A 26,563-nucleotide genomic window follows, 5' to 3' on the forward strand; every position below is an offset into this window, starting at 1 on the left:
GTATGCACTCTCTTGTCAAATGCGCCAGGACGCTCCTTAGCTGGAGTAGCTGTGCACACAATAAAAACCTATAACATAACATAAAATAACATCTTGTTTGTCCCAAGAGTGAGTTGGGTTGGTTCTTTACGAAAGCTTGCAAAAGGAGACTGCATTGTGATAAATTGAAGATACCCATATCTTGCAGGGCGGTTGCTCCAAAGCTAGAGGAGTTAGTGCCACTTGGATTCTTTTATAAACATCTTAAGCCAACTGTGCCATCTCCCTCAAAAAATGACTGCGCCACCCAAAATTCATTGAATAGAAAGGGGCAATTCCCCTTGGAAATCAGATTTAGATATCAAGTACTTACTGCTTTGGATAGTCCAGATTGACTAAACCAAGGGAACGTAAATTCATTGCCGGACTGTGCTTTTGCTGTAGCCCGTCAAGCTGAGGGAGTAACAAACACTGGTAAAATCATCCTATATGAGTTAGCGAACAACATTCCACCCAACCAGCCAACCACTTAAGTACCTGTTCATGATCAAATGCTTGTAAGGTCCATACTTAGTTACCCGCACCAGGGAATCATGAGTGCTGACCAGCCATTACAGATTATTTCTTGGAATATTGCAGGAATAAAGATAGTCATCCGGCTGGCGGGCTATTAATTTGGGTTAAGACAACATTGGATTGCAAAACTAAGCCACTTGAAGTAGAATCCCAGGAGATCCTAGGCATAGATATGATATGGCCTAAAGGGAATATCTATGTTAGATTAATTAACATATACAACAGGTTTAGTAGCCATTATAAGCCCTCAGAAATCCTAACAATGCTCTCCAATTTTCTTGATACCTGTAAGGAAGAGTAATATCTTATCATAGCTGGCGACTTTAATATGACTTTTAAGCAAGTACATTTTGTACAATAATTAGTACAGGAGGAAGAGCAAGCTAGGGGTGTTAATAAGCTACAGATACCTTCCATTAAAATATGCACCATGGTTGGACAGCAGGCATTGTCTCTTACCTTAGCCCATTGGGTGGTGCATGTAAAGGGCGGACACCCTCAGATGAGCAAGCTAAGTCTATGTTCAAGAGGGGGAATGTTAAAAGTAGGATCGATTATATCATGGTGGACATTGATCTGTAGCCCTATGTCAAAGATATTAGAGTCCAAAACCGTGAGGATAGTGATCATAATGGCCTTCTGCTGGACCTATCTGGCCTCCCTGTCTTGCAAAGCTAAACTCATCGAGCAATAGCCCCCATCATTACCCCAAATAATAACAGGAGAGTCAAATGGCCCCAGGTTGTGGCTGATGGGAAACTTCTTCCTAAGATCTATAGGGAAGTGGCTCAGATCCTTATGGTATTTAGTGATCCTGACAAAAGTGTTGGTTCTTTTGTGTCCAGCTTCCAACAATGAATAAATATTATTAAGCCCTATTCGAACAGATTATGCAATTTCATTATGCCCAAGCAAAACATTGCCCTGTGGTACAACAAGGATTGTAGACTAGCTAGGAACAATTTAAAAGGGGCAGTAAAGCAAGGGACACAAGATGACTTCAAAAGTAGTAGGAGAATATATAAGAGGGCTCAGGATGTGGCAAAAAGGAGTTGGGAGGCTGACAACGGGCGCGCACTAACTGAGGCTTCAAAACAGAAGGACAGCCAGCTTTTCTGGCACCTTCTGTCAAAGGGCTCAATCAAGCAGGTCAGTGAAGATGATTTTTATATACAATTGCACGTTAGGGAAGAATACTTCCAGAAACTTTACATTGGCACTGTCTCTGTCCCCAAGGAGGAAACAGTAGTAGCAGTTGGGAAATGTACTTTAACACCCACACAGACTATGCTGAAATACAGGAAAATGTTACAGCAATTAACTTACCCCGGACTGGAAAAGCACCAGGTCTAGACAGACTCCCTGGAGACCTGTACGAAGCAGAGCCTAACATTTGGGGCCCACTGCTTCAAACTGTTTTTAATGCCATTTTGTCAAATTATTGCGCAATTATGTTATGTTGGATTTGAGTCTTTAATTCATATGTACCCTTTCACATGTTTGTGCATTCACGTATTTTTTTGATTTTGTATAAGTTTACGTGTTTGGCAAGTAAGTTCAAGACATTGATACTTCTCTTGATATAAATCGTTTTTTCACTTCAAAAAATTCTTGAATAAAACGGCGTAAGTAATTGCCGAGATAAACATATTCAGGTTTGTTTATCTTTCTTCATCCTGAGTTAAAACGGTGTGAAAAGATTTTGAGTGTGGGTTCCTTGTTTTTCATAAATTTTGCAAGGAGGGGACATCCCTTCAAGGGCGCCGAAATAATCCCCATATTCAAAAAAGGAGACAAAGGGGACCTCTCGAATTATAGGCCAATAAGCCTTATAGATGTTTCTGCGAAAGTGTTCTGTAAAGTTAGTGTGTTACGTTGACAAAATTGGATAGAGGAAAACAATATTATCTCACATTTATAGGCAAAATTTAGGGCATCTACAAGTACCCTAGACCAAGAGTTCAGATTTTTGCTTCTTATTTGGAAGTACATGTCGTATTTGTTGATCTTAAAACGGCATTTCATTCCATAGACCGTAATAACCCATGGGCCACTCTTAGAGACTTAGGACTGCCCGGTGACCTACTTCAACCACTGGTCCACTTATACCAAGGCAATTATGCAAAAGTTAGGTTGAACTCTGATGGTAGTCTTTCAAACAACATAATAGTTTCTAAGGTGGTGTGCCAGGGTTGTGTGCTTGCTTGCCCCAACCCTGTTTACTCTGTACATGAATGGGCTCATAAGCGAACTATATGATTGTGAGGGAGACCCCCCAAGATTAGCTGGTAGCCTTATACCCTCTTTGCTATTTGCAGACGATACACTGCTCATTCCTTAAAACCCCTATTGGCATTAAGAGTTTGTTAACCAAGCTCGCTGAAGCATGCAAAGATCGGGGCCTTGATATTAACTGTTCAAAAATAAAGTTTATAGTTTTTAACCCTTATAAATCCACCAAGGGGAACTTAAAGTTTGGTACCCGAAACTTGGAACAGGTCAAGGCTTTTGACTACCTGGGAGTCAGAATTTGTGACAACCTAACGTGGTCACCTCAAATCCAGAAGAGTGTACTGACACTACAGCATGTGGACTGTACAATAGTAAAGAGGGTAAAACACTCAGTATTCTGCCCAATTTCCCCCATCCTTGAAATACATCAGGCCAAAGGCCTAGGTGCGGCCCTTTATGGGGTAGAATTGTGGGGGCTGAGGAATTTGAAACAGCTAGAGGTCGCGGAAAACATGTTTTTTAAGGGCTATCCTTAACCACCCAACAAATACACCCATATTACCACTAAGCCTTGACCTTGATCTAAAGTCCATCACACTCTTTGCTGTTCTCAAAGTACTAACGTTCTGGGTTAGACTTCGGACCAGTAGTACCCAGATCCCTGTAAAGGATACAGTGGAGGAATGATTAACTTTTCAAAGACATACAGGGCGACTGCCCTGGTTTAATAAGTTCAGGGAGTGGTTTATTAGGCTGGGCTTGGGCGAAATATGACAGTCTATTGGAAGAAAACAGTCTCCCTGTTAAAAAAAGGTACTGGGCTTTTGTTGAACTTTCATGTATTGATGTTGGGGCATGTTGCACTTCAACTTCTGCTTTTTTAAATGTTAAAAGTTGTTTTAAGCTAGATTTGTATATGGATGATATTGAACCCCCTCAGGCACGAGCACTTTACATACAATTTAGGACAGGAATTCTCCCACTGAATGCAATGAAAAATAGCTGAGTAAATGTTACTGTATCCCCTTTGTGTCCGGCCTGTCACTCTACCTCAGAGACCATAGAACATTTCATTTTGCTCTGTCCCGCACATGCAAATTTAAGGAAATCATGGATAATTCCAGCATGCTGACTGCTTTCATTTTCATGCCCCTCTGATAATCTATGCATATTTAGGTCAGACACAACAAGGTGGCTTGTTTTTACAATATCTAGATATCTGCTCTATGCCTGGTGGCAGACACCAAAAGAAGCAAAATAATACTGTGATATAGGCTCACCTAAAAAGCAGGGCAAGTTGTTGGCAAAATTGTTTAGCAGGACATCAGGGAAAGATGGGTATAGATTGTTTTAATAGGTGTGTTTGTTTAATTGACTTCATTGTTTTATGGTGAAAACAAAAACTGTAACCATGTCTTAAATGCTGGTTCAGCCAGTTAGGTCAATGTTCTTTTAAACTTGTTCTTCACTTTTTTATGAAATATTGTTTACTATGTGATTTGCTGTGTATGATCATGTTATTGATTGAACAATAAATTATTATTATTATTATTATTAGAAGCCTAAATATTTGTGCTGTGAGAGCAGCAAGCGTTTAGTTAACCACCCTAACTAACAAGCCAGATCGGCCATTTGTAGAAAATGTAATTCAAAGGGTCATATAGCAGGAGTTTGTAGAAACACTTTTAGGAAAAGTGACAGTTAATATTGATAGTTCAGATGGGAGGCCTCATTATGTCAAGAATATCATTTTTCAAGTTTATGATTTAATGCGGGTAGTCATATCAAATACCCCGAATGCAATGTATTACTTAATGGTAAGGTGATCAAAATGTTTGCTGACTCATACTCCCCTTTTACATTAATTAACTTATCTGATTACAAATCCACATCTAATAATCTCAAGGAGGAATAAGTTGCAGCGGACATTTCTCCCAGTGGGTACACCAAGTACCCGATTCCTCTCAAAGGGATGGTTAAAACCCTTATAACTTTCAAAGACCGGTCCCCTATAGGAAAGGTGTATATTGTAGAATAGGGTTCCAATCTCCTTGGATGACAACATCAGATAGAATTAGTAATAAACTAGATCCTAACAATCCTGAACAGGTTTATACCATACATGAATTGTCTATTACAGGTGAAGCTATTTGCGATGAGTTTCCTGAAATCTTCACAGAAAAGTCTGGTTTGCTCAAGGATTTCCAACACAAAACCAAGATTAAACCCAATGCTATACCAGTAGTGCACAAAACTAGACCTATAACACACCTCATGTGGGATCCTTTACAAAAAGAACTTGTGAGATTGGAGAGTTTAGGCATTAGACAAGCCATCGATTATTCTGATTGGATTGCCCCCATTGTCATTGCGAGAAAAGCCCAAGAAAATAACATTAGATTATGTGTTTACTTACGTAACCTCAATAATAACATATGGGTTTAGAGACGCCCTTTACCACACATCTACGAAATTCTAAGCACGATGGGGGAAGCTACATGCTTCAGCGTGCTAGATCCCTCCATGGCCTACCATCAAGTCAAACTCCATCTGGAGTCACGGGGTTTAACGGCTTTTACCACACCAATGGGCACATTCATGTTCTGCAGAATGCCTTTTGGACTGGCATCCGCGGCTGCGGTTTTACAAAAGATAATGCAGCATGTATTGGAAGGAATACCAAAAAGCTTGGGTTTCCAAGATGATGTATTAGTCTATGGGGCCACTGTAGAAAAACATAGGGCCAGATGTAGGTAATCTCGATTTACCTACTCTTAAATACCGAATCATACCGATTCGGTATTTAAGAGTAGGTAAATGGGATGTAGGTAATTTCTCTTTTTAAATTACCGAATCGGTAAGATTCGGTAATTACCGATTCGGTATTTACCGATTCGGTAATTGCCATTCATTCCTATGGGCCTGGAGGCCCATAGGAATGAATGTCAATTACCGAATCGGTAAATACCGATTCAGTAATTGGGGGAAACATTGAAGGGTGGCAGGGTGTCACTTTGACACCCTGTTGCACCCCTCAATCGTGTATGGGTGCACATGTTGCAGACATACATGCCCTAAGGGCATGTATGTCTGCAACATGGCAGCGTTTGAAAAGCAAAAAAAATGATTTTTCAAGGCTTTTCATTATTTACCATCAACTTCTATTTGGTGGTAAATAACAAATTCTTAAAGCCCTGTAGCACTGATTACAGTGCTACCTACATCTCATAATACAGATTCAGTAATTTTACAGAATCGGTAATTTTACAGAATCTGTAAAATTACCGAATCTGTCAAATTACCGAATCTGTATTTTAGGTGGCCCTACATCTCAGTATCCAAATACCGGTCGGTAACGGCCGAAAATCTGTATTTTCGGCCGTTACCGACCGGTATTTGGATACCTACATCTGGCCCATAATGTTTTATTGAGAATAGTATTTTCCAGATTAGAAAAATACAGGACTAACATTAAAAAACAGAGAAAAGTAAAATAAGTGTCAGATCTGTGGAGTACTTGGGGCATACCATTTCCAAAGATGGATTCAAACCAGAAATGTGTCTCCTTGAGGCTGTCAAGGATGCTCCATTTCCAGAATCTAAAGATGTACCATACACACTACAAATGGCTAAAAGACCATCAAACTATGTTTGAGAAATCCAAGAAAGCCATCCTATCAGCTACTTTTTTGTGCAATTGTGGCCCTTGTAGGAAGACCATCTTAACAACTGATGCAATCAATAAAGGTTTAGGGGCTACTCTGTCACAAGTGATTGATGGCAAGGAAAGGATTGTGGCATTTGCTTCCCACACCCTTGCTAAATCCGAAATGATTATGCCGTAGTGGAGAGAGAAGCTCTTGCATGCTTCTGGGCTATAAAACATTTTTAGAAATTCTATGGGGTCTACAGTTTTGCATTTGCACTGATCACACACCTCTCACATTCATGTTCAGCCCTAAGGGTTCTTCCAATAGCACTCCCCATATTGCCAGATGGATCCTTGGCTTGGAATGTTTTTGCTTCAAAGTAGAGTACGTCCATGGGAATCTTAACATGGCAGCCGATTTTTTATCTAGGTCTCCATTGTATAAAGAACAACAGTACAACACCCTTAAGTATCCAGTTTTTTTAATTAATTGCTCAGCCATTACTTCCCAAGACTGGGAAGAATGTTCTGCCAAGGACAAAACTTTTGACCAATTCAAATCATACACCCTGTAGGGTTTGGTCCACTTCCTACAGTGAGGTCAATGGGAAAGCTAAGTAATTTTGGGAAAGTCGCCACAAAATCAATTTAGACCAGAACTTGATATGCAGAAATTACAAAATAATATCTCCTGAAGGCATAAGGGACAAGGTGATTGACCTTGTACATGAAGGTCATTTAGGCAGAAGCCTAACTAAATCCAGACTCAGAGAACGCTTTTGGTTCTCCAAAATGGACTCATTGGTAGAATCCAAGGTTTAGAATTGTTCAATTTGTGCCAACAGCGACAAATCTAAGGTCACCTACAAAACTCCATTATCCTCTCTTTCTATTCCAGAGAAACCATGGGACAAACTTGCCCTGGATATGATCGGTCCCATTAACCACAAGGGTGTTTCAAAAGTTTTGCTTTTTTCTTGACAGATTACCAGTCCCACTGAGTTGTCACAAAGATAGTCAATCTAATCACTACATAGGTCCACATTGAATTTCTAAAAGATACTTTCACTACAGAAGGCATTCCATCCATCCATCTCACAGATAATGGTGTGCAATTATGTCTAATTTTCTGTTTAAATTAGGCATCACTCACCATAAAACCACATTGTATTGCACCAGAGCGAATGGCCTAGTGGAAAAAAATAACAGAATGATAAAAGACTGTATACAACTCGCCTGTGCCAATCACATGCCTATGGAATGGGCTATTCGGGACATGCTATGGGCTTATCACACTACTTCCAGCCAGGTCACGGGTATGTTGCCTTTCACTTCTCTCAGAAGAAGGAAGCCAAGCACAAAGTTCTTTCCAAATTGGATTGGGGGAGGCGAACGATTCGAACTTAGCCTTACAGACACTAGATACAAAATAGAGTCCCATCAAAACAAGTATAAGGAATCTTACGATTTCAAACGTGGCACAAAAAGTTACAAGTGTGAAGTAGGTGAACAAGCCTATGTCAAGAAACCTGTAGGGAGAGACCATGGTGTATTAAACTTATTTGCATCTATGTGAATTGTAGAAATCAAACTTAATGTAGCAGTCATGGATAATGGGCTAAATTGGAGCTTGGACCATTCGGCCAAATGTTCTCCTGATAAAGTCCAAGATATGCCTGGACTTAAGCAAGAACCAAACCCCAGTACTCCCAGACTCAGTAGACTTAGGTCCTCCCCTAAGTGGTATGAAGACTATCATATGTAAGTGTATTATTTGCATCTATTTCCTTCTCCAAATATTAAGGCGGAAGATGTGTTGTAATCTTACAGGTTGTTAATTTTATCTGTTATACATATATTATTTTATTCCCTTGTTGTCGTTTTCTCTTAACTCACTGTCTTGGTATCTCCTGCTTCCCTTCTTATCCTCCTTTGGTATATTCCAGCAGTTGGCAATGAAGCTCACAAAAGAATGCTCAGTGTGAGGCTTTTGATATGTAAACTGCCACTGTGGATCACTGAGACTCGTAATAAAAGTTTTAACCTTTACCAGTGTTTGGATTTCATTTGACAACACTCACCAATGTCCCTTTTATTTTAGTGGTGTTCCTTACTCCTCTGTAATTGCATTTACTGAAAGAGGATAAGTCACATACCTTACCAATAGGTTCTTCAGTGCACAGACGACATTTCAATTTACATGACATTACTATATTTTCTGCACCACACACATTGACCTAACTGGAATGTTAAATATGCCACCTGGGGATTAGACAACTTGACCACATTTAAGGTGTCAGAGCACATACATTGGGGTCTAGACAGCAATAATTCAGAACGCAGAGTGCAAAACCCAGGAAAACAAGTTAGCAAAAAATCACCACGCAAAAAGGGGCATTTTCTAACACCTACCCATTTTGTCCCTGCACTGATACAGGAACGTGAGGATGCCCAGCCTAAATCCGGCAAATACAAAAATGAAACAAACTATGACAATATTAGCTCCATCAGTTTATTAATCAGCATGTATTAATAAGCAGCAATACCAGTGAAGATAACAGTGAAAAACATGATTTTGTAGGCAACCCAGGACTAAAGAGAAAATCAAGACAATCAACATGGATTTCCATGGCAACTATATAAACAAAACGTAGAACACTGAAGGTTTGCTGAAATATTTTTACCTAAATATCTTCAAAGATTCATTTCCATTGGGGACAAGGGTGCGGTATTATTGTGTTAAATGTTACATCTCACACCGTGATACATGCTTCCCTTGGTATGTGTCTTTTTAGACTGAATAGGAGGAAAACGCGGATGCACTGGTCTGTTCTGAAAGCACGGCCTGTAAAATACTGAAAAAGAAGAGACCCAGGGAGAATTTAAAGGGGTTGCTACAGGAATTTCCCTTCATTTCATACTTTCACTTCCATCAGCCCTATCTTGAAGGCTGTTGTAGCCTTGTCCCTGTTGGTCTCCCTTTTTTCCATTATGTATGGGGAAGTCCCTCTTCAGTATGCTGACAGTAGTATGAAGAGAAAACAGTGATAGGAGGACACAAGCAGCATAGTTAAGTGTACTGCCCACCCTTGTCACATAGGTGCATCACATGACCAAAATAACACCAGTCCCATTGAAAAGACCCATCAAACTCTGGACCTACTGATAAAGCAAAACACCTCTTGTGAAAAGTTTAGATATACATAGCCGCTAAATAGGAAGTAATCTAAATTAAATGTGCTATGCAAGTAAAATATACAGGGTTGCCAAAGATATTGGTGGTTCTTCCTTAAAGCCTAGTCAGGGGAAAAATTATTTATGAACGTCTTGTTAATTTGTTTTCTTCACTTCTGAAGTTGTAGAGCTTCATGCGATTTGATATCTGTCTTTTTTACTGTGGGACACATGCAGTTCTTCTGCAGTCACATTCATCCACAGTGTTGTAGGTGTAGTCGATGCTGCTGCCATCTGGACATGATAGCTGTTCTGTCTTCTGTCTGGTCTTCACCTCCTGGCAGCAGGTGCATTTCTGATCCATCTTTCCCTTCATGCTAGAGTACCTTACAAGCAACAGAACACAAAGCATGCACCATAGGTTAGAGAACATCAGAAAACACCGCTATTTACCCCACAGCAAAATGTCCACTTTAGTTTCACATTTAGTTCCCCATGATAGGTATTAAAGGAGAAAATAATGTCCCTAGATGCAAACTTTTACGAGGACTCCTAAAATCAACTAAACATGGCTCTCTCAGATAAAGTTAAGCTGGGACTCCATGGACAGGTGGTTCTCCTTGCTCCCAAATGCCTACACGGACTGGACCTACACTTTACCATCTAACAGGGCCAGCTCCTCCTCTAGGGCGGAGGAGCATCGCTCCACTGCTTTCTCGCAGTGCTAGAAGCAGAAACATAAAATGGTAAAACTACCATTTTATGTATCAGCTTCTTGCACTGTGAGAAAGCAGTAGTGTTCGGTTGTTGAGTCTGCTCTAGGGCTGGGGAAAAGTGGATTGCCCACTGCTGAGGGAACTGACTGTTTGGTCGGCCATCTGGGCCGACCAAACCAATCATGTGCACTCTGGCCTTTCTCCATGTAGGCTGCAATGCAGCTTACATGGAGAAAATGGCCTCCCCGAGGCGCCTTGCTGGTCGGTGTCCCGACCAATCACAATGCTGCCCTTTCAGCATAGTTATTGGATTTTTTTTAAATTAACTCCCGCGCGAACAGTCGCGAGAACCACTGTGCGACCACCCCGCTTGCAAGTCATGCCAGCCGTGACTGCCCTGTAACACAAGAGCTTGCACAGTGAGTGAAAGGTAACTTGACTGTGCAATGTCAGATCTTTTCTAGGCAAAATATTTAAAAGGTCAAACCACTACATATCTGTAGCAAAATATTTGAATTACATTTTCACGACCTGCGCCCATCTGGTGTGGTTGTAAAAGGAATGGATAATTGATTGTACTTCAACAGACAACAGAATTGTTTGTTGGCTAGGAGGTAGACTTACAGAATTGTGGTATAGTAAACCTGTTTAGTAAAACATTTTTGCAGGATTAAATCACCCTGCTTTCTAGACGAGATTTTTTAGATGGTCAGAAAAGAGTACAGTACCAGTAGCATAAACAAACTGAAAATGTGTCTTTACAGTTATTTGCGATCTAAACAATATACTTCCGAAATTAGACCTTCTTGAATTACATTTTATGTAATAAACATCATGGTTAGCTCTGATTACTAGAATTACAGCATATCTCAGCAGCCATACATACATCACAGACCGCCACTCTTTAGTTAAGGTTAAATTCACAGATGCAGGAATTGATTGTGCAGAATTTAACTTGGTAATAACTTTGCCACCGTTTTACGAATCCCCACAAAAATTTGCTGAATAGGTCCCTTTTTCTACATGAGCAGATGATGCAAGGTTTGTGGTGATTCGTTAAGTGGGTGCAAACAAAAAAGGGGTGTCCCAAAGCATGTTTTTCCACTCATGCACTTTCCATGGATTTTGTACTCAGACATAGCTGCATAACGGCTGAACTGATTTTCATGAAATTTGCCACGCAATTAGTGTGGAAATAATCCTTTTTGCTATTTTATGAAAATCCGTTCAGTTGTTTTTTACTAATAAGAGATAAAAACTTAGTGGTATATTGGGTTACAGTTTTGCACAGTAATACTGTGGTATACAGTGGTACATGGTGATGACAAAACACAATATAATTGGCTGACTGCCCTTGCAAAATGAAGTAGCAGCCAAATTGTGTTGTACACACTTTGCGAGTGTTCTTTGTTTCATTAATGTACATGAAGAATATTTTTCCCCTAGGAAGACATGAGGGACCTTGGAAAACTTTGCACAGGTAATGAAAATCTATTCTTAAAAAAAAAAGTTTATGAAGTCCCATGGTGTTACCTTGAAAGTGCTGCAGTACTAAAAAGTAACACCACTGGACTTACTCTGCCACACTATATGCCACTACACTAAATGGCACTGGACCCTGTGCCACTGCACTCTACTGTATGCCCCTCTATTCCACTCTACACCACTGCACTGTGTGCCTCTGTACTCTGCAACACTCTACTCTGCACCACTGTATACTGTATGTCACTGCACTCCGCGTCACTGTACTCTATGCCACTGCAGTTTACACCTCTGCACTCTATGCTACTGCCCTGTACGCCTCTGCACTATGCATCACTGCACTGTATGCCACTGAAATCTATGCCATTGCACTCTATGCCACCATGCTGTATTCCACTACACTCTATGCCACTGCACTGTATGCCAATGCCATGTATGCCACTGCATTCTACATCACTAAACTCAATCCTACTGCACAGTATGTCACTAAACTTTATGCCACGGCAGTGTGCACCACTGCACTCTATGCCACTGCACTGTACATCACTGAACTGTATGCCACTTCACAGCACAATGCTCCACTGTATGCCACTACAATGAACGCGACTCCACTCTACATCACTTCACTCCACCACACTTTACTCTACACTAAATCTAGTATACTCCACTCTACTGTACACCACACTACTATACCTAACTTCACTCTAATCCACTTAACACTACCCTCTTCACTCTGTGCCACACTACTCTACAGGCCCTCTACTGTATGCCACTCTACTCTACCCTATTCCAACGACTGTATAAAAGAAAATACTAACGATGGATTAAAATTTTGATATGTTACAAACACATTTTTTAAATAAAAAGAGCATAGACATTAAATGAAAAAAACAAAGGCTAAAGTTTAGTTATAGCTAGGAAAACATAAATAATTATTCCTATACAAAACCGACTTAAACTACATAAACATTATAAATTCTTATGTTATAGGTATACCATAAATTTATATTTTTACGCACCACCTGCAAATTACTTTACGTTTATTTATTCTTTCTTTACAAACCAAACTTAAACCATTCAAACATTTGACATTCTTAGGTCCAGGTGTGTTCTGAAGAAAAAGTTACTTACCTTCGGTAATGCCTTATCTGGTAGAGAGTATCTACTCACAGATTCCTCCCCTTAGATTCCCCAGAATCAAATTACTTTACCTTTATGTATTCTTTCTATACAAACCAAACTTAAACCATACAAACATTAGACATTCTAAAGTTATATCTCAAATTTATAATTTACGCAACACCTTCAAATTACTGTAAATCGCACACCGCCTTACACAGTGTTGGCAACTTGTTAGCCACACTACATTAACTATAACTCCCTCCTTTATGTCGCTTTGCTTGCACCCTTTCATATAGACCATGTGAAATCATAGCATTCATAAACAACACTTATGACATCTCAAATGACATAATGTGTCAGAACATTGTGCATGGTAGAGTGGTGGGTTATACCAGAGGCAACCAGGTCACGTTCATTTAGGTATAATCCACTAGAAAGTAGGAAAGACCTCCGGAAGCTTTTGATTCCATATAGCTCTAACAAGTCAGCTACTTAGTCCCTTATGGGTTCCTGGATTCAAGACAAGCAGGTAAAGTCCTCCTTCTTCAGACAGCAAGGCAGTCCTTCTTCTGAATCTTCTTAGGTCAAGGTGTCAGCTGAAGAAAGAGTTACTTACCTTCGGAGATGCCTTATCTGGTAGAGCTTAGATTCCCCAGGCGTCAGACTTGATCCAGAACATTTTAAGCGGTACCTTTCAGGAGATGGCACCGATAGACTCCATGTTGATGTCGTATGCGCTATCCACACTAGAAATAAAGTGCACAGTGCCTATATAGTTGCCACCCCAGTACATTGACATCAATTTCTTTACATGACTACTTCTGCACCAGAAGAAAAGAGCCACATCAGAAGGCTGATTAACCAGTGTTCAGATACTAAGGGCCTACGGGGACCTTTTTAGGAAGAGAAATTGGTTGCAAAATGTAGAAAATGGGTAGGTTGGTAAGGAACGTGCAGCTAGATAGAGTCTCTACCAGATAAGGAAGGCATGTTACTTGTTCATGTGACAGACACCTCAAGCCACAGAGTGCTTACCTTAGAATTGACAACAAAGCAATACCTCCACAAAAGAGAGTGTGGAAACTGGTGCAGACAAAAAAGTCCTGCAGAACCAAATTGGCAAAATGCCCATCACGATGGACCTTACTGTCAAAGAAGGGGTGTTTGGTAAATATTTGCAAGGATGCCCATGTTGCAGCCTGAAAGATGTCCAGGACGCAGGCTTTGTGGGCTAACGCAGTGGTCGCAGCGTTGGAATGAGCCTGTATGCCTTCAGGTAAGGTAAGGTAATACTTTATTGTACAGTTAATAAAAACCATTACTAACCGACATCGATAAAAAATGGTTTTGTGTGTCTATAGCAGCATAGAAAATTGTATTAATACTGTGATATGATGTAAAAAACTGCGATTAAAAGGTGTTAAAGCTAAAACTATTAAAAAACATGCAGGAAGGAAAAATGGTCCACTGCTGAGTCACTACCATTGAAGAGCTTTGCATAGTTAGGCTGACCTACTTTCCCCTTCTAGATACATTTGAATATTGCAGTCCGTATTCAGCATGGGTAACAAGACTTTATCCTCCCTGTAAGCTTGTACTTTGTAGTGAATACACCAGGTGGACTCCTAAGTGCCAGCTGGGCCCTCGTTATTTTCCGATTATTTTGGCTCTAAGGATACAAGTGTTGCACTGGGTTCCATCACTGTCCTCCCTGATTTTTGCTAGTATGGATGCCGTCCCTTCTTATTGCAGGTTGTGGTGCTGACCTCTGCTCTACTGCCAGGCCAATTTGGCTTTTTCTGTTTGTTCTTTCTTTTTGTTAAGAAAGGCTTCTGCGACTTCTATGTATTTTACCAGTCGGCAGCTCAATTAAACCTCGTCACCCGAAACACATGCCAGGACCGCTTGCCTGCATGACCTGAATCGTTTTTTGTTAAATATTAGTCTCAGAAGGTTCCGGCGATCTTGCAGCAGCTCCTTACAGATGGTAATAAGGTGTAAGATATTTTCTTTGCCATTCCCACAAAGGCGGCACTTTGCTGGCATTAAGGGATGAAGCCAAGGGGCCATGTGGTCTGCAGAAGGCAATAGTCCTAGACGATATTTCAGAAATTTCTCTTTTGTCTTTTTGGTGAAGCTGGTCTGAAGATATGTTTGTGGCCTAAGTTTGGTATAACATTGTATAGTTAGCCAACCATGTCGTCGCTCCATCAGTAGAGCTTTGTCCTGCAGGAGAGATTATTTTCTGTTATTTATTGCTTTTTTAAAGCCCGCCAGGGGCCCTTACAGATCCTACAGTTGACGCACCCCAGGTGTTTATTGCGTCCTCCAGGAAAAGCCTTGCGGGCAGTTTTCTTTAATTTGCAGTTCCTTCCAAAGGAGAGCGTTGAGTGTATTTGCTTCTCTCCTGCTTATTTTATACCAGTTTTTAAAGTATACTCCTTTACGTGCCAGCTCTTACTTTACCAGCCCAAATACAAGTCTAATCTGTGCAGGTGATGTGTACCTCGGCAAGACAAAGATCATGCGCAGTGCTCTTGTTACTGTTCCGTCTACCATTTCAGCTTCCCTTCTTCTCATCGTTTCGCTTCCATAGGTGATTGATGGAATCAGTTTTGCTTGAATCACCTTTATTAGGGGAATGAGGTTAGGTCTAATTATCTTATTTTGTAGGTTTCTTAGGGATACCACTGTCATTAGTCCTCTATTTTTTATTTCCTCCCATTGTGGCTTAAAGCTGCCGTTGGGGTCTAGAATGACCACCAGATATCTGTATTTACTTGTGAAGACCAGCTTCCTTGATTCCAATAATCAGCTGGTCGTTGATTTCTTTTTGCTATTAGTGATGCACATGACTTTAGCTTTTCCTTGATTGATACTGAGTTTGTTTGTTTTAGAGTATTGCGAGGTGATATCCAACAGTCGCTGTAGGCCTATCGGAGTCCGGCTAATCAGCACCAAATCATCCGCGTAGATTAAATTGGACAGCTGAGTGCCCCCTAACTTAGGTGCATGAGAGTTACTTTCGTTCAGCAAGGTTGACAGTTCAGCCATAAAAAAATTGAATAATGTTGGTGCAAACACACATCCTTGTTTTATCCCTGTGCTTGTGGGGATCTTCCTGAATAAAAATTCCCCTGCACCTAGTTTGACCTGGACCCAGGTATTGCTGTGCAAGAGAATTAATTGGTTCAACAGCAGTGATGGAATTTTCATTTTCTTTCATTTTTACCACATCATGTTTCTATTAACATGGTCAAAGGCGGAACTATAGTCAATATAGCACAAGTATAAAGGTTGTTTTGCCACAAGTGCTGAATCAATCAAAAGCGATAGGGCTAGTATATTAGTGGTCGTCCCCATGTTTTGCAGAAGCCGGTTTGATTGTATGGGATTGCTGTTGTATCTTCCACCCAAGATGTTAACTCCTGGAGTAAGAGGCCCGAGTAGTATTTTGCCTCATTATCAAGTAAGGCTATAAGGCGATAGCTTCTTGGATCATTCCTATCTCCTGTTTTGAAGATTGGGGATATGATTGCTCCACTCCAGGATAGTGGGATTGTTGAAGTCTGCAAGATTTTTTCAAACATTGGTTTGAAAACGACAGCCCAGTATTCCGGCTCTTGTTTAAACACGACTGGGGGAATACAATTTGGACCTGGTGCTCCCTTGCGTCTCCCTTTCGAGATTCTTTAGTATATCTGTGCGTTCGTAATTGGGAATTCTTCATTATGTGCGAGAGCTTCTTTATATTGAGAGTTCCATTCTTCGGAAACATTTTTAAGATTGCGTGATTCTTTCCACAATTCTTGGCCTTCGTTCAAATGTGTGCCAAGGAAAGTTATCCAGGCCTCTTCGGTGGCATAGGATTCGATCCCCTGGCTTTGCTCATTGATCCGACTGGTAATCTTTTGCCAAAACTGCGCGCCATTATTCATTTTGGCATCGTGTAGGAGTTTTCCCCAAAAGACCTCGTCAGTTTCTTTTTTAAGCCATCATATCAGCTTCCTGCGAGTATCTTTTAACTGTCTCAGCGCTTGACGTGTGACAAGGTTCTGTCCTTACTCTTCAGAAAGTATTGTTAATCTGGGTCTTTAACTTCTTTAACTGGATGTCGTTTCTAAAATTATGATTGTTTTTGTGTTTCAGGGCTTTGACCATTCCGTCAGTCCTTACATTTTCATTTATTTCTGATTTATCTCGTAGAGTTTTTGTGAACACCTCCCAACTCTCGATTAAGTCTGTGGTTGCTAATTGTGCATCTCCTAATGCTTGTTTTGCTTGAGATAAAAGGCTTTGTGGGTCATTAGTTTTACACTTTATCTGTCTTTCAGTTGTTGAGTATTCTGAGCCTAGTCTGTTGGTGGCGAGGGGGCTTAGTATTTTTGGGGCCTCGATCGTGATTTCCTGAGGGAGGTGGTCACTGTAATCCATAGAGCCGATGTGGAAATCTCTTGCCCTTTGATACAGGCTGCGAGAGAGGAATGTAAAATCAATTGTAGTGCTAGCCTTAGTGCTATGAAATGTAGCTGATTGGGGGCGGCCCCTGAGAATCTACCATTGAGTGCTCGGAGGCCCAGCTCTTCTATTTTTGCAAGTAGACTCCTGGCTGTTTTCGGGCTTCTGCCTTCCGAGGTGTTGTCTTGGTGGCTTGGCTCCCAAGCAAAGGGGTCCTCCTCTTCGATAGTATCAGAGGCTGAATTACTGAGCATATTTGAGTTAAAATCCCCGGTGATGATCAAGCTGTTGGTTTTCTCGGTTTTTATTCGTTTTATGAGTTCTTCCTTCAGCTGTTGTGCTCCCTTGGTTTTTTCCCTAGGGTGTAGATAGAGGTTTATTAGGACTCTTTTTTGTTCAGCTCACGAGATGTCAATCGCAGTGCTTGCATTGCATTTGGAGGAGTTAGCTTATAAGCCAAGGGTACTACTGCAACAATGGAATTTAGCGAGCTATACGTGGCAAGGCCTCCCTTCTTGTGGCCAAACAATGAGCTCTATGTAGGCAGCAGAAAGTTAAAATTATATCCCGATAGTACTGGTGGATTGTCGGTCCAGGTTTCTTGCAGAGTAATGATGTCAAATCTTTGCAAGTAGATGTTTAATTCTGAGTCCGAGAATTTGTCTCCTAAGCCGTTGATGTTCCAGGAGCACAAGTTGAAGACGTTGGGCATGTTCCCTGCTTTTGCTTTACTTTGTCATTGATTTTTGACATTGACGTTTAGGGTCCTGGATAGCCAACTCCAATTTTGCGAGGTTGGTCTGCAATTGGCAGATAGTTTCTTGTTGGGCTGTTCTCGATGAACTAAGTTCTCAGGGGTTTTGCTCCGAGCCCCTCTTAGGCCTGAGTTCTAATTGGGCTGCCGTTCTCTTTCTTTTGCTGGCTGTCAAGGGTCAGAGGATCTGGATATCTTAGTTTAAAAAATGGTTGAAGTTTTATTCCCCATGAGTCGAACTTTGCTTGTTCTTTTAGCAATCTCTCAGGAAATTCTGCTGTGGCCCATACTGTTTTTGTTGCTTCTACCCCTGAGTGTCCCGACAGTTCTATAAATTCTACTGACTCCAGGTTACTAGAGAATATGTTTTAAGACTATCAATAGTTTTCAGTAGGTGTAGTATATTCCCCCTATTTAGAGTATCTATTATGCACCTTGATTTGTACTCTGGGTGGAAGACTATTGTGGCGGTGCCTATTTGCCCCTTATCTTGTATCAGGCTATTGTGCACAGTAATAGGGTCCTCCCCTAAGCCATGACATTCCTCATTTGCTTCTGCATGTCTTTTGGCACTCATTTCTGTTTTATTTATTAGTTCTAATCCAATAGGGCTTGCTGCAGTTACTGCCTGTTGAGGGCTTCCTCGAGGGTGTCTTTCTTCCTTTTTATGTGGGGGACTGGTAATAGGCCTTCTTTCTTGAGGCGATTTTCTTTCGGGGTTTTTCCTCCCCACCAGGTTTCCAGTTTCTTGTGGATTGAGTTCCATTTCTGTGATTTCTCTCATCTCAGTCAGCCTGTCTTGCGATAAGTCAGGTGTCGATTTCACACTAGTGGTGCCCTTGGCCCAAGCTATTACCTTTGTTTTTTTCTTTTGGTTTCTTTCCTTCCTTTTCGGTTTTCTTCCCTGTTTTCTTGGTTGTAAGTATTCCAGAGCAGCTTCTTTTTGTGAGTTTTCACCCGATGGCACAGTGTGTGCAGTTAGTAGTGGTTGGGTTCCTTCGTTTTGCTGTCTGCTCCTGAGCTTTATCTTCTGTGCTTCTGTAATTTCCCTGATCGACTGTAGATCTTGGGTCGTCTTTGAACTCTCCTGAGTTGGTGACTGAGTTCCGCTAGCAGTGGCATACTCATTTCACATCTCTTCTTGGCAGAGCTAGTTGATCTGTTGCTTTTTTCGACCTCCCTAATATTGGCGAGGAGATTGTCCATTGCCGTTGGGAGTGTCACCAATTTGTCCATAATTGTTATGCAGGAGCAGTTAGGTTGTTTAAATTGGGTCTGCTTGCGCCCTTTTAACCAAGTAATACAGCTCTGCTAACCTGCCGTCAATGTTGGTGACAAATATTGACAGAAAATTGAGGACAGAAAGTTGTAAATCTATCTTGCCAGACTGGTATTGGATGGCATTTTCCGATAGTTGCATTGTGTGCAAAAGTGATGACCAAATGTCTTCTTTTGCTTTTGGTGTTTCCTTCCCAAGATTTGCGTTAGTTGCACTGTTGGACCCTCCTGGCAGTTCTCCCTTAGTTGCCACTGGTAGGATGCTACCAGTCCTTCCCACTCCTCTGGGGTGAGATACGAGGTTTCAAAGTCGTTGGCCTGAGGTGGTAATGGTGGTGTATTGGTTGAAGTGAATATGCTTGCGGGATCAATTTCAGTTTGCCTTGGGGCACCTCCTAGTTTGACTAGCTCCTGTTGTTTCTCAGGTTTCTCAGGTTGTTGGTCATTTATTTAAGATGTATACTGCCCCTGTGCTCTGGCTTCTTGTGTAGTTATGGTATTTGATTGCCACACATCTTCAGCGTCTATCCCTATTGGGGCAACTCTCGTTCTCCTAGGTTCTTGCATTGCCGACCTGTCTTCTGGCATTGTCAGTATGTATTTGCAGAGTGTCAGTTCTATTTGTGTTGTTAAGTCTCCGTACTTCATGTGTTCACTGTTTTGCGCGTCACCCTTGCCCTGCAAAGTGTGGTTCCTGGGCCCCCAATTTGCTGCTCCCTCTGGTCCATCTTGTCTCTCAGGATTTCTGAGTGGTCCTTGTCCACCCTTTGCAAGTTCTGAGAATTCTAAGGATTCTTCATCTATGTGGCTATGGAGCCTTGTGGTACTTGTGGGACTCCTCTTCCAATTTTCTATTGGAACGAAGTTGGGACTTAGGATCACATTTCGGCCCTCTTTCTTATTCTCCTTTGTGCCTTCATGCCCAGAGCCATTTAGGTTTGTTTTTGGGCTCGGGTATGCCAATTCCTGTCTTCGTCCCTGATCCTGCGCAGTTTGATTCCATGAGGCCCTCCTTTCTGGTCCCTTGTTCGGTTCTTCTTTGCTTGCATGTGCAGCCTCTTGTGCACTGTTCCTCCCTTCTCTGAGGTCAGCTGGGTCCCTTTCCAACCCCATCGGTGGTTCTTCCATCAGGGGTGTTGCCTTGCTTGCCTTACTTGGCTGTAGCGGGATTGGCAGACCACTTGTGTTGCGACTATTTAGGCAGAGGGCAGAGCCGACATCTTTAATAAATTAGAATGTTGTATACATTTTAAGTTGAAAGCCAGGTTTATTCACTGGGAATTATTTTACGGTCCCTCTCGCCTTGATGTCTGATGGACATTTGGGGCTTGTAAGCAGGGGTGAAATCAGAGGAAGTTCTCCCTCCTTGTCTCCATTCCTTCCCTCATCCGTCCCCTTGTCTTCGTTGCTGACATTCATTAAGTCTTTCTTAAGGTTTTTCTTTACTCTCCGTGTTCTTTTAGGGGGGTTAGAGGGAGCCGTATAGTTCCTTGGCTTCCCAGTCCTCATTACTTGGCTTTATTTCCTCTTTTCCCCCTCTTTTCTCCCTGTTGTTTTCTTCCTCTTCTTTTCCCTTGTCCTTAACCTGCAGGGCTCTGTGCCAGTCTGTGCAAACTGACGATTTCAGATCCAATAAATGGTAGTAAATGATAAGGCCAGCTATGATATGATGATGTGATAAGATGTGATAAGATGAGCTGAGGGAAAGTCGAAGGAAGTATAGGATCGCGGCAGGCCAGTAGCTCGCCAGTATAAAAATCCCTATGGAACAGACCCCCACTGATTGCTAGTGCGTGGTGTGTGTATACTGAGGGGTCCTGTGCGGAAAGCCGGGACAGTGAGCGAAAACTGCTAATCTGTTTTAAAATTTCTAAACTGACGTTTTTTAGCTTGTGATTGGAATATAACTTACCCTGGTTGTCTTTTACCTTGGAAGATTATTTAGGTACCATCTCGTAACAGCGGGTTATTTTGCCTCACCAACGGGCACAAACCGGAGCTAAATCGGCCCACTTGGCCTTCAGTCCCACCCCCACCGCAGCCGAGTAGATGCTGCCTGGGGCCCCGCCATCTTGAGTGAGGAGCAGGAGCAGGGCGAGCAGACTAGTGCTTGGCCCCTCCAGCCCTTGCCAGTATAAAAATCCCTATCGAACATACCCCCACTGATTGCTAGTGCGTGGTGTGTGTATTCTGAGTGGTCCTGAGGCGGAAAGCCGGGACAGTGAGCGAAAACTGCTAATCTGTTTTAAATTGCGAAACTGACGTTTTTTAACTTGTGATTGGAATATAACTTACCCTGGTTGTCTTTTACCTTGGAAGATTATTTAGGCACCATCTCGTAACAGCGGGTTATTTTGCCTCACCTACGGGCACTAACCGGAGCTAAATCGGCCCACTTGGCCTTCAGTTCCGCCCCCACCGCAGCCGAGTAGATGCTGCCTGGGCCCCCGCCATCTTGAGTGAGGAGCAGGAGCAGGGCGAGCAGACTAGTGCTTGGCCCCTCCAGCCCTCGCCAGTATAAAATGGTACCCCCTCCAAGGACGCGCAGCGGACGGGCGCAGAGGACAGAACACAATCCGTGCGTCTGGGCAACTTCTCATCTTCCCTGCGGAAAATCAAATATGGAGTCCCACAGGGGGCCTCACTAAGTTCAACATTATTCAACACATATGTATCATCTTTGGCAGATATAGCGAGAAAGTGGGGTATCGATATTTGCTCATATGCGGATGATACCCAACTTATGGTAAGCTTAGACGGAGAAGAGGATCCGAAAAATAGGCTGCTAAACTGTCTCACCGAACTATCAAGCTGGATGTACAGTCATTGTCTAAAGCTTAATGCAGACAAATCAGAAGTCCTCCTGTTTGGTGGATCACAGCAGCTATGGGACAACAGCTGGTGGACCGTTGCCCTGGGTACCCCCCCAACCCAACACTGACAGCAAGGAACCTAGGAGTCCTCATTGATAATACTCTGTCCATGAAACCACGTGTCAACAATCTGCGGCAAGGGCTTTGCACTGTTAAAAATGCTCAGAAGAGTTTTTCCATGGATTCCTACTGAGTGCAGGAAGATTTTTAGTCCAGACACTGCTAATGAGCAGGCTGGACTATGGAAATTCCGTTTTTGGGCATGGCAGACTACCTGTTCACAAAAGTACAATTAGTGCAAAATACAGCAGCAAAGGCAATCTGCAACAGAAAAAGGTATGATCTGGCCAAGAGCTGCTTGAGAGACCTTCATTGGCTTCCAATGAGGCAAAGAGCCTCCTTCAAAATGCTATGTATAACACATAGGGTACTGTATAACACCGGCCACTATATCCTAAAAAACAGGATTAAGTTTTATGTACCCACCACGAATCTTCGCTCTCAATCGATAGCAAGAGCGACAACTACTCGAATAAAAAAAAACAGGATGGGATGGCGGGCCTTCTCCCATCTGGCCGCAACCAGATGGAATGAGCTGCCCATGGATCTTAGACTCACGGACTGCCACGTGACCTTTAGGAAAAAATTAAAATCTATTCTTTTCCCTAAACCTGACTAATTCTGTATGACTTATGTTCTAGCCCACCACTTACGATGAATGATTGCGCTTTAGAAGCAACTTAACATTAACATTAACATTAACACTGCTAATCAGTGCCACAGTGCAAGTGCTCCCTATGTTAAAATAATGCACTCATTGTTTATTCCATGATTGGGTTATTTGATTTATCTGTAGGCCCCTAGGACAATGCACCATGTGTGCCCAGGGCTTGTAAATCAAATGCTGCTGGTGGGCTTGCAGCACTGGTTGTGCCACCCACAGAAGCAGCATGTAAAGTGTGTCTCAGGCCTGCCATTGCAAGGCCTGTGTGCAGTCTAGCATTGCCATGTCTACTTGGTCAAGTGCACCCACTTGCCAGTCACTAAACCTTCCCTTTGCTACATATTAGACACCCCTATGGTAGGCAGAAGGACAGGGTGGGTTGGAAGTATAAGGTAGGACATGCTCTGATGTGTGTAGCATGTTCTAATAGTGAATTACAGCCATTTTCGTGTTTCACTATTGAAGGCTACCTGTTCTCATAGGCCAGAATGGGCAGTTAGATTATTACATTCTTATAATCCTAACTGACTCGGGGAATATGGTAAAAATCCGAATTTAGTATGCCTGAACTCAGAATAATAAAATACATCTTTTAGTAAATTTGTTTTTAATATTCTGTGCTTGAAAATACCACTTTTATAAAGTAGGTATTTTTTTGCCTAACTATCCAGGCCTGCCTCTGCTGGGTTGTGTATTCCTTGTCTGGGTTTGTGAGTGACAGGGCTAGGGGATTCCAGGAGACAGGCTGGGGAAGCCCGGTGTTGAATAGAGAGATCTGCATTTAGATTGGAGGGAGGAGTTTTACCTCGGACCTGCATAGGGCTGGGCCTTCTCTCTACAATGCTGGCTCCACCTCCTGAGGCTTGTCTGATGTATCTGCCTTGCACTGTGAAAGGAGAGGAGGAATCATGTCAACAGAGTGCTCCAGAGCTGTATCTTTCCTCCTCCTGTGGGGCGGCTGATGTATCTGCCCTGCACAGTGAAAGGAAGAAGAGACTCATGTAAACAAAGTGCTCAGGAACTGGTTTAGACTAGGCAGAGGCCTCTCTGCCTTCAGAGAACAAAGGATGTTGGGGTATAACTATTGGGACCCTGATCCCAACAAATTAGAAAACTTCTGGACAAGAAACCTTTCGGCCAAGGAGAAGAACCAATGAAGCTGCTGGAGTTGTACTGTCCCTCTGCCAGTGTGCTGTTTGCTGGGTTGGCCTGCAGTGGTTGCTTCATTGCCAAGGCAGAGGAGAAGGAACTGTGTAAGGACTTTCATCTACAGAATATTCTCCAAGGGCTTGAACTGTGCTTGCCTCCTGCTGAAGTCTCAGGGACAAAAGACTTCACCTCCAGCTCCCCACTGAACTTCCTTGCTGTGAATTCTGACTCCAGACACTTGCGTGCCGCTGGGAGCTGGAAGTACGACGCATCGAGAAGCGTGTCGCCGCCGCAGCTGAAATCTTCGCATCACCGGAGAAGCGAGCCTTCGATGCAGCTCCCTGGAAGCGTGTGTTCATCGAAGCTGCCTGCTGTCGCATCACCGGAGAAGCGTGACGGCATCATGAGAGTTGCCATAGCATCGCCGGAGAAGCGTGTCGCAGGGCCTGTCGTGGCTCCAAAGTACAGAGTTGTTGCAAGGCTGCCAGTGCATCATCGCATCGCCGTATCAAGAGCGCCATCTTCTCGCATCACAACCGGATCATCGCATCGCATCAAGGCGCCATCTTGTGCACCGCAACGGGCCCGCAGGCCGAGAGTCTACGCATCACCTCCGCCCCGGTAAGGTTCACTACGCATCCCCTACTCTGCGCAAGCATTGAGGCACAACGCATCATCTCCCACGGATCACGGAACCGACGCATCTCCACTTTGCGAGCCTTTGTTTACTTTGCGTTACGCATCCAGGTACTTTGTTGAGAACTTGGTCGCATTTACCATTACTTGAACTAAGCAACTTTATTCATCTTTTAAGCAATCTTAAGTGTAGTTTTGTGGATTTTTGTCATTTGTGGTCTTGTGTTTAAGTCTATATAAAGAATACTTATTTTTATAAAACCTGTGTTGTGTCCATCTGTAGTGTTTTCGCTGTATTACTGTGTATATTCACAAATGCTTAACACACAGCCTATGAGATAAGCCTGTCTGCTCGTGACAAGCTACCAAGGGGGTGAGCAGGGGTTATTAAGGAGTGTAATCCCCCTTATCCTGACTTAGAAGTAAGGGTCCCTGACATGCTGCATCTAGATCTGCCTGGACCCGCAATTGGACCTTCCTGAGCCATGCTAGCCTCTTCTGGAGTCTCTGATCCACAGGAGGTGCCTCCCCAGGTCATGGACCCTTTGATGGCCTCAGTTGAACTCCACCTGTGACCTGAAATCTTGACGACTGTGAACTCTGCCAGCCGTAATAACTGCCAACGCGAAGATACTGAGAATCTGACTTCACGCTACAGCGACTGCCAGTGTCGACCTGCAACACAAGATCCACACTTCGTGCTACAACAGTGATAGCCCACGGTGATCTCCACTGCAAAGCTCCAGCAAAAACATTCTGCAATGCTTGATTGAACCTTCGTGCTATAGCGCTGACTACCATGTGTTGTATAAATTATTTGCACATTGCCTTTAAGTTAAACCTGACTGCTTTATGTCAAGCTACCAGTGATTTAAGCACATGTTAATTTAGCAACTTTTGTGGTTCACCCTTATAAGGATTGTGGTTGTTGCCCAAGTGGGGCTTCCACCCCGTCAACCAATTACCAGATTTCCTACATTGGTCTCAGCAGTGGGAATCAGAACTTGCATTTGTGTAGTGCTACTCAATTTATGTGTGTAACACTAAAATCTCATAATGATAACCGGATTCCAAATTTGATTTTTTAGATCTACTTAGTCTGTGATTGGCAATTCTTTTTCTTGTTTTAAAATTTAAGCCTTGCCTCTCATCCTTTTTCCTACAGTGATGGTTGTAGTTGAGCGGCATTGAGAACCTCAGCAAGAATAAGCTGCAGAGGCTCTGCAAGGAGAGAGGCCTCAATGTGAGAAGGAATGCCACCAAAGTGGACCTACAGATAGACCTCGGAGCCTTTGAGTAGGTCAGGAGGATGCAGGCCTCACCAGATGAGCAAAACAAAGTTCACCCTGACAATGGGATGGTGGAATTGAAGGATAAGGAAGATGAAGAAAATGGCCAGGCCTAAGATCCTGAGCTGCGGTAGCAGGAGGAAGAGGGCCACTTGCCCACATGAGTGGGCAGGGGACAGGGTGCCCTCCCACAACTTGTCCCCCAAGGAGATGGTTAAATGGTTTTCAGCCTGTGATATGGCCCTAAATGATGCATAGGATACTAGGGGAGGATTGTGGGGTAAGTCTCTGGAACATACATGAATACAGTGGAGAGGGATACCATGCTGACATTAGAGGTAGAAGACCAAATATGATATGCACTCATGAAAGCCATTCTATCAGCCAGACCATAGCAGTGAAAGGGCTGGTTTCTCCAGATCCGTAACTGCAGGAACAGGTCTGTATGGTGAGGCAGGCACTTGGGCTGGAC

At 42.7% G+C, this 26,563-nt stretch overlaps 1 protein-coding gene across 1 annotated transcript in view; it reads right to left on the bottom strand.

The window, feature by feature from the left end:
- Positions 1 to 8,934: 8,934 nt before the first annotated feature.
- LOC144823882 (mucin-5AC-like) overlaps positions 8,935 to 26,563 on the bottom strand; it is a 663,881-nt gene continuing 646,252 nt past the window's right edge. The window contains exon 48 of the mRNA XM_078682770.1: positions 8,935 to 9,996. Within this exon, the coding sequence (XP_078538896.1) occupies positions 9,828 to 9,996 (169 nt within the window). The 3' untranslated portion in view covers positions 8,935 to 9,827. The remainder of the gene's footprint in view (positions 9,997 to 26,563) is intronic.

Source organism: Lissotriton helveticus, chromosome 3_1 (genome assembly GCF_964261635.1).
Source record: "Lissotriton helveticus chromosome 3_1, aLisHel1.1, whole genome shotgun sequence".
Taxonomy (NCBI): Eukaryota; Metazoa; Chordata; class Amphibia; order Caudata; family Salamandridae; genus Lissotriton; species Lissotriton helveticus.